The sequence below is a fragment of the Cibotium barometz genome, chromosome 59 (assembly GCF_041138505.1).
Source record: "Cibotium barometz isolate CiBa-2024 chromosome 59, ASM4113850v1, whole genome shotgun sequence".
Lineage (NCBI taxonomy): Eukaryota > Viridiplantae > Streptophyta > Polypodiopsida > Cyatheales > Cibotiaceae > Cibotium > Cibotium barometz.
In genome coordinates, this window is record NC_141104.1 from 20,415,750 (window position 1) to 20,424,876 (window position 9,127).

The window sequence follows — 9,127 nt, forward strand, 5'->3', positions numbered from 1 at the left end:
AAGGGTGGCGGCTTCAAATTCCCCTGCAACCTCTCTGCATCCGACGTTCTCTAATTCTTTGACGGCTGGCAGATGTTGCATAGCCTTAGCGCGCAGGTGTAGCCCAAATCAAAAAGATGACACGTGGCAGGTAGAGTGATGCCTTGTAATATATAGGTAGAAGCATCTACTCTTAGGTATACATAGGAGTAGTGCAGTGGGTGAGTAGCATCTACTCTAAAATATCAGACCAAACCTCAGCTTCATGCATCACTTGAATTTTGAAAAGGGAATATTGCCTCTTAATAGATTGATTCTAGTATAGGAGTTTCTTTAACCACATAATGGGATGATGTTGTCCCCAAAAAACGATGCTGGTTTTTTTGTTGACCTAATTGCAAGGGTGCACAAATTTTGTAGAAATGTATTTTATAGGTTTTTGTAACCACTAGCCACGTGAGCATTTTCTAAGGTGGGATAGGCAAGCCCTAAGGCAATTTATTAGATCTGCTCATTCCTCCCTCTCCTAGCTATCACTTAGGAGAGAGCTAGCACCAGATTCATGAGGACGCCACCACCATTAACAAAACTAACACAAGAACCATTAAGCTCTTTGCCCACATAAGGCAAGACCAAAGGCTCTTTGTGAATGCTTGAAAGAGAGAATTAAAATGAATTTTTTTCCAGCTTCTTCCCCATAGGGTTTTTCGTGTCCCGAGGGTTTTAGGGTTTTGCTCTGTGCTCGAATTGCCATCGCTACAGAGCTTTTCATCAATGGCGTCGGCATTTCCTGTGACTGCACAACTGGTGAGTCTTCTAATTATGTTCCGCCTGCATTTACCATCGCCATAGCTGGTTATGTTCTCGCTTCTCCCTGCTCGTGATGCGTTCTCTGCTCCTGTTTCGCCATCGCTGATGTCTCTGCTCCTGTTTCGCGGCATGTACTTCTGTCTCGCAATCGCTCTTCTTCATAGCTCTGAGGTATTGCCTCGCCATCCTTTTTCACCATCGCTGCGGTTACCCCCCCTCTCTCCTCTTTCTCTCTCTGGGTGTATGTGTTGTTCATTCTTCTGTTTCAGCATGGCTCTGCTGTTTCTAGTCTTCGCCTTTCTCCTCTCGGAGTTTGCTTCTGCCCTTTTGGTTGGAAATACTCCTAATAATGATGATTTTGCCCTGCGCAGGTCGGACATGCCTTTGTTAGCCAGTATTACAACGTTCTTCATCAATGGCCTCATATGGTCTACCGCTTCTACACGAATGCTAGTCGCCTCACGCGTGCAGAAGCTGGGCCTGATGGCGCAGTGCGGTCTGCGAGAAGCCAAGTGGTCAGACTGCATTTCTTTTTTGTTTTGTTGTTCTCACGGAGCGCACTCCGTCACCGTTTGTTCGTAATGCACTTTGATCTTCCTGTTTCCTTGAGGGTTTGCTCATGATGTGGCGTGTTTCGTTTGCTGTTTTTCAAAACATGTTTTTTATGCGTAGAGGCTGACCACTGTATTTTCATTGCTTCCCTTTGGCCATGGGCAAAGCTTTCAAACTTTCTCCTGGCAAGGAATTTTTCCTTGCCACATGCACGAGCTTCTTTCTTTTTGACCGACTCACCATCAATGTTTGCTTTTCATCAGCTCGATTGTTAAGATTCATTGGGTTGTATCCATTAGTGCTTTTCTATGGTTTGTGTGTCACATTTCTATGGTTCTGTTTGGAAGATGCTTCACATTTGTTAATGCACATTCTGGGTTAGTGTGATACAATTGTCTGTGGTTTGTCTGGAACCTTGCGGTTTCTGTCTGACACGCTTATCTGACACGTCTCTGCAATGCTTTTTTTTGGCTGCATTGTTTATTAATACATCCATGACCCTTTTCTCTTTGTCTGTTATGGGTTATTGTAAACACTTGTTTCCTTCTTTTTGCTAAGTCTCCTACTATCATCCTGTCAGGAAATCCACAATACGGTGATGTCTATGGGCTATGAAGAGTGCAAAGCAGAGATTGTAACTGTGGACTCCTCAGAATCCTTTATGGGGTCTGTTCTTGTTCTGGTCACTGGTGTCATGCACAGGAATAATGGCAGGAGAAACTTTGTGCAGACTTTCTTTCTAGCCCCGCAAGAGAGAGGCTACTTTGTGCTCAATGACATTTTCAGGTATCTAGATGAAGATCCCGAATCAATTGTGCATGTGCACAAAGGGGCTAATGGCTCACTTGAAATGTTTGAGAGACTGCAGATTGCTCCTTCCAAGGCAGGTGAGGCTCATATGTTTCATGTTTATATCGGTTTTTGTTCACTTGTAGTGCTCTGTAGATCGTGAGGATTTGTCGTTGCTTGAGCTGGCTTTGCCCCAGCCTCTCAAGCATTTTCCTGGATATTCCTCAGGTTATGTGAAGCTAACTTTAGTGGTTTTTGTAGATTATGATGTTAGAAATCATCATCAGACTGGGATTGTTAAGTCGGCAGTAGCTCCAGAGGTGACTTTGCGAGAATATGCTGAGCGCACAAGTACTTTAAAGGTGGAACAGGTGGGAGGCGAGGACAGGGTCACGCACCAGATAGTGGAGACCATGCCAACTGAGAGGCTTGGGCCAACTGAGCAATTCTTGGCAGTTGATGACTTACGATCTTCTTATGAAGATGGATCAGCTGAGAAAAAGTCGTATGCATCCATTGTGAGCACTGCCTAATCTCAGTGCTGTATTGTATTACACTTACGCTAGTTTCTCACTTTCACTCCATGTTGGCAGCAGTAGTAACATGATTTCTAGCCCAGTTGTGCATCTTCTACAGACCCTTGATGATGTATGACACTTTCAAAGATGTACTGACCTTCATTTGTTACACTTGCCAGCTGCGTTTTCAAAGGGGTGACCCTGTGGTAGGTGCACAGCCTGCAGCTGTACCTCTTTTGCATCAGCAGGTGAATGAGCAGACTTTCCAGCATAACATTGGAGGTCTGCTGGCAAATCCACCAACAGCTGCGCATGTTTTGGATGAGAATGCACCTTTGACCAGTGAAGGCGGAGCAGGTTTTTTCTCTCATGAGTATCTTGCAGTCACTCTACATGCATTTCTTGCTGGGGTGCAGATACTGATCTTGAATTGTTTGGGTACACCTGTCTGCAGCTGAATTGAAATCTGTATATATTAAGAATTTGGCTGCAAACATCACTGAATCACAACTCGAAGATGATCTGATTAAGATTGGCTCTTCCAGACCCAGTAACATCATTCTGAAGAATTACAAGGTTAGGTGCAATCAGCTGCTTGCACTCACAGAAGCACTTTTTTCTACCTTTTTCCAGTGTTTGATTGAAAATTGTTTTTGGAGACAGGATGGTGGGGTGTATGCTTTTGTAGATTTTGAAGACACAGCTTCGGCTCGGAATGCCATAGAGGTATAATTTTAGCAAATTTTCTGTCCTGATAGTAGATTGAAGATCCTGTTTTGTGTTTGCGTATGGTATGAGTGGTCGGTTTGAAATACTCTCTGTAGTGCTCTTTGAGATGAAGATTTATTGACCCCTCTTTTAAGGAAAGAGCAATCCTTGCAGAGGAGGTCCAGCTATAGATATACATTAGGTATATTCAGCGGCAGACTGGGCGACCCAACCCCCCAGACTAAGGTTGAATAGACTTTCAAAGGCAGCGTGAGACTCTAAAGGGCAGCATGGCACATCCAAGCTCCAGCAGTTTTGAACAGCAGGACTGGCTCTTGCATTTTCCCCACTGCGGGCACCTTCCAGCACTTGCAAGCAAGCTCTCTCCAGCGTTATCGTCCATGATTCCAGAGCTTAGATAGAAAAATGTCAATATTGACTGGGTTTTGTGACGAGCAAATTCACATACTTATTATTTAGTCACTGCCCTCTATAGAATGAAAGGGTATTTTTATCCCATCTTGGAGAATAGTACTAATTAGTGCTTGGTGGAGGGCTACGGAAGCTGGCTGATGAGGTCATGCTCATTTTGGAGAGACTGCTCAATTTGACTCAATGCATTATCATGCCCTTTTGTGTGAGTATGGTATGGCTGGTTTTGTCACCTGTAGGGAGTGGCTCACAAGGTCGATAAAGAGTTTTAGTAGCACTGTAGACAATGCAGGAATCGAGATTATGGGTGATGTCCTCATCATTTTGTAGTGCAAGCTAAAGACTGCGTGTACTTGAGAGCCTGTTGCTCATTTCAGGATGAAGAGGGCTTGTGTGACAGATAGGGTCTGTCATTTGACTACATTAGCATCATCACCCCTGTAAGTGTTCATGGAAGTGATAAATGGGTTTGTTCTGGTAGTAAGGCTGGAGATTGCGTTGAGGTCAGGGCACCCCTCTTGACGGGTTACATTTATGTTTAGCATTATGTTCTCTGTCAACAATTCCATGCACATCCATTGTCATCCTCTTTTTTGAGAGTATGACTATTGAATTTTGAAGATTTTGGCAATCTTGCCATTGTCTGTGATTTGTGTTTATGTGTGTCTGCTTTGTCTGCACACGCACACGCACAGAGAGAGAGGGAGAGAGAGAGAGATAGAGATTCATTTTGAAACTCCTATGTTTTTGGTCTTGAAATGGAAGGCTTCACCTGTATTGATTGGAGGCAGAAAAGCCCATATTGAGGAGAGAAGGTCTACTTATACAGGAGGTATGCATAAAAGCAAGTTTCTTTTGTTTTCCAAGTAGAAAAGGTTCTGGTTTTTACATCCTTGATTCTTCAGGTTGGAGTCGTAATCGTGTTCCAGGAAGAGGTGCCCTTTCAAGTAATGGGACGAGAGGTCGTAGCTCATATAATGCAGGGCTGTCTGCTAGGGGTCCAGGAGTGTATGGGGACGGGGATGTTCCTAGCCGGGGGCTTGGAGCTAGGCCGGTTCGCAGTGGGTACGGAGGCTCAAACACAAGGGTGTAGCTGATACTGACATTTTTAATTTTCTTGGTAATATGCAGCATGTATTTTTTTCTCATTGCATGCTGCCAGCTGTTCACAAAGCTGTAGGTGGAGTTGCATGGAAAGCTTGGAACAGTATTTGCATGCTTGAGAGATAAGCAATGGGCTGCTCAATGCCAGCTCCAAAAAAGTTAGCCTATTAAAACATAGTTATCAGAGGCGATTTGATTATGCAGTGAGAAATGGATGAGCATTTGGCTGTCCAAACCCCCAAGTGTTACAGCAGCATTTTTTGAATCACAAGCAATTTACCCTACTTTGTATGGGGTATTTTTCACCCAATCTCAATATATTCACATTCACAAAAAATGAGCTTTCTTTTTACAGTCTGTAATACTGACTTTTGTTGCTGGGGCCTAATTTGCTTTTAGCATAGTGCATACTCACTGTTCACAAGTAGTATCAGGCCTGTTATAAAGGCAAGGATGCCAGTTCTTTTTTATTCTCGGAAATGCATTGTGTATCCTCCTTATGGTGGGTAAGTGGGTGTGTGGGCGCATGCCCTACAGACAGCCTCTGCCTGCCCTCATTTAAAAAGTTGATTGGGCTGCTAAAGCATGCCCGTTAGAGGCCAAAGCATGGATGGCTAAGGCAGCTTGATGAGTTTAAAGTAGTGTGTAGTGATGCTTGATTTCTCAATTTGTAGCAGGTTTCAGGTTTTAACACGCAAAAGCATTCATGCAACAACTTGTGCTTGATGCTCCCTGTTGTTTGCGTTCTTGATTCAACTGGTTTCTATTTAAGGTTCTTAAATTGATGTTGAAAAGGAAGGACTTGAAAAGAATAAGAGGTGGTGAAGAACCCTTCTTTCATGATTTGATCAGCACCATATTTGTTCGGTCTCAATCAGATGCTTTCAGTTTATCACATTGTAATAATCTGCAGCCAATGTCAAAAGCTAAGAGAGAGAGAGAGAGAGAGAGAGAGAGAGAGAGAGATTGGCATGAGATGAGAAGACCTAGGTCAAATGTGCATTCAGTCTTTTTGGGGACATGTATAGAGAGGAAATGTAAGATGAATTTGAGAGGTTGATGTTATAAAGAATATTCATGACTAGTTTGAGGAAGTATGGTCGCTATCAATGATAAAAACTTGAGCACACTTAGGATGGATGCTTGTCACCCTCGACTTAAGATAGCCTATTCAAGGCTGTTGTATGTACCCTCCATGTTTGTGGTCTGCATAAGTTCCCATCAAATGTGTGCTTGTGTATTATGACTACAGGTAGGATTGCTTCTTGATGCATATATTCAACTAAGGTGGCATCCTTGCTTTCAAAGCTCATAAGATCAAAAGGCTAGCCATGGTGTTGGACTCTGTAGATTGTACCATGGAGGAGTAGAGTGTGGAGCATTATATTTGTGAGCACTCAGCGTATATTGAGATCAAGGGGAGATTCCATTGCCTATTCAGAGAGGGGTTTGGGCCACTATCTCAGGTTATGGTGGATCTAGATCAATGTTGTCTCGGACTCTTCTTGTTGGAGTTAATATTTAGAGATCCTCGACCAAGCACCCATTCCAAACTACTATCACTAGTATTGTTTGCCCGCAAGAGACAATCAAATGGATGAGGCCACTGTAGTAGCGATGAGGGGCCACCATCTCACCCATCGTTTGGAGTTACCACGCACAGTACCACTACACTTCAGATAGCCAGACAAGCCTCATCTTTTTGGACTTTGAGCACCCTAGATTCACCAACCCTAGATTGATGAGATTCGTGCTTGGCATTAAGTGTTTGTAGTTGCTACCTCGTCCCAATTTCTCCTTGATATTGTGGATTTAAGGGCCTCCTCATCCCCTTGCTGATGTTAATGGACTCCACCACACATCGATGGATAGCTCACCCCCTCTCCACGCTCACATCCTTGAATCGACTACACCCATTTTGTATCCACGATGATAAGGATAGTGATCCTCCATGATGAGGATGACAACGATGATCCATATATAATTACATTTACCTAGGGATTAGTGTCATTTTTTTTTTTGCTACATTAGTCTTTTTTTTCCATGATGAGATTCCATGGACACATTATACACCTTTTGTCTCATAGATCTATTGGGTCTTTTGCCTAGTCCACGGGGGCCTCTATTAAATGTGTGCATTTGTGTATTATGATTGTAGGTAAGAATGCTTCTTAATGCATATAGAAGATCAACAAGTGTGGCATGCTTGCTTACCAAAGGTAGTGTAATCTCAAGCTCGACTTAATTTGATATCTAAGCAACAATTTGGAGAGGAGATTTTGTGCAGTAATGTTTTTGACCTTGAGTGTTCTCTCGGAGGTAGGTAATTGTGCTCCTTACAATATTGTAATTTCATGGTGACATATCATTACATTTGTGGGAAAACAATACTAGTGTCATTAAACTCGCTTTTATCTTCAGCACTTTTGTCACTGGATCTCATGTACTTCTTGAAGAATTAACCAAACTCACTTATACATCAAGGAACAAAGCGTAGACTTGAATCAAATTGACAAAATTTAAGCATAACATAAAAATATGAGATAGAGTAAACATCATCATCAACACACTATTGGGTACAATCTCCTCCCTCATGCGTGCAACTCCTACTCTCACGAGACATGAGTTTTAAAAATTGTACTCAAAATATAGCCCAAGGAGCTAATAATAGTTGCACGTACAAAATAGAGCTTTGCTTTTCCACTTTTACAAAAATAACTCAAGTACTAGAGCTTGTTCACACACTAAGTGTAAAATAACCAAAACTCTTCTAACACATGTGCTAGTAATATAGCAACGTCACGCACAAGCCTTGCATATAAGTAACATGTACAATCATTTGGCACATGGCCAACAAAATAAATCATATGAAGTAAAAATAATCCGAGATGATATAGACAAATCTTCCATGTGCGATCCATGCACTACTCATCACCTATCTCACAAACGTAAACACATTAGTTATTCTAATTAATTTCTATCTCAACAATTAATCTCATTATGAAACGCTGATAGGCACAAACATAACATACACTCACCACTTGGTACACTTCAATGAGAGTATCATTATACACATCATCTAGCATGGTGTGTCTTACCACTTGCTACACTTTGATGAGCATATCACTATACACATCATCTAGCATGGCATGCCATTTGCATAAACCACTTGTTATGCTTCGATCGTGCGCAGTTGTCTAGTGTAATCCACTTGTTTCACTTAAACCACACACAATCGTCAAGCATGGCCCCACTTGTTATACTTCAATAACATATACCCGTCAAGCATGGTCTCAAGCTATACTAATAACACTAGATAACTAATATTTAATGCGAGGTCGCCCACAATACCAATTCACTAGCATGGCACACTAGCGTCCGGGCGTCCCCGTTTAGCTAAAGGGTGGACATTATGTAACATTTCTCTTGCCTAGATAAGCAAACTGACCTCAGGTGCATGTTTTCTTATTGCAAGTAAATGAGATCAATGTCTTACAAATAGACACTCTATCAAGAAATTCTATGTGTACTAAATTCTAGTATCCCATACCACTAGAAATTATTCCACATAAATCTAGAGATAAATATGCATCGAGATTCTTCACACAGGATTAATCTTTGTGTCCCATACCATAAGACTAATACATAGTGAAAATTCATAAAGCATAGTTTAAGATGGAAGGGCCAGTTCCTCCAAGAAGGGCCAGTTCCTCTCTCCTTGAAATTTATAAAAACTCTTAAATAAAATTTATTGTAAAAATAATCAAATGACATGAGTATGTTATCTTAGGAGTCGGAATACTTGTCGTAGAAGGGATATTCCTCTTCATCATCATCAATTATATTTATTCCAAGTGAAATATTCTTTAACTTTCATGGACAATTTGATGCAATATGTCCAATCTCGTTACACTTGAAACACTTCTTTGAATCATCTTTATTACCTTATTGAGAATCACCAACCTTGGTATCAATACTTGTGTCGTTGCCTTTGAGGACTTTATCAAATGATTTAGGAAAGTTTTTAGGCTTCAAGAACTTTGATGTCGAAGTTTGAAGTGTCATTGCTTCCTTAGGAATGCAGTTTTTTCTTTTCACAATGCAAGGCTAAGGAAATAGCCAAACTAAGAGAGAGCGGTTGAAACAAGTTCACTTCTGATCGGATTGTGGATTTCAAACCTACTATAAACTTCTTTCTTAGATCCTTGCTACAAACTTTCTCAATTACCTGTATT

At 41.6% G+C, this 9,127-nt stretch overlaps 1 protein-coding gene across 1 annotated transcript; it reads left to right on the forward strand.

Moving 5' to 3' along the window:
- The first annotated feature begins 626 nt into the window (after positions 1-626).
- Positions 627-5,195, forward strand: LOC147605581 (nuclear transport factor 2-like). Its single transcript, XM_086793357.1, has 9 exons — positions 627-786; positions 1,161-1,304; positions 1,922-2,228; positions 2,392-2,648; positions 2,828-3,005; positions 3,103-3,224; positions 3,312-3,374; positions 4,554-4,620; positions 4,694-5,195. Exons 1-9 carry the CDS (start codon positions 754-756, stop codon positions 4,879-4,881), a joined length of 1,359 nt encoding a protein of 452 aa, XP_086649483.1. The 5' UTR covers positions 627-753; the 3' UTR covers positions 4,882-5,195.
- The last annotated feature ends 3,932 nt before the right edge of the window (positions 5,196-9,127 follow it).

What these genes read in the sequence shown, in the direction of transcription:
- LOC147605581 (XM_086793357.1), top strand. Translation starts at nt 754, where the DNA reads ATGGCGTCGGCATTTCCTGTGACTGCACAACTG. An exon ending in TTCCTGTGACTGCACAACTG is followed by an intron (nt 787 to 1,160) that starts GTGAGTCTTCTA and finishes TGCCCTGCGCAG; the next exon opens with GTCGGACATGCCTTTGTTAG. An exon ending in AAGGTCTACTTATACAGGAG is followed by an intron (nt 4,621 to 4,693) that starts GTATGCATAAAA and finishes TTGATTCTTCAG; the next exon opens with GTTGGAGTCGTAATCGTGTT.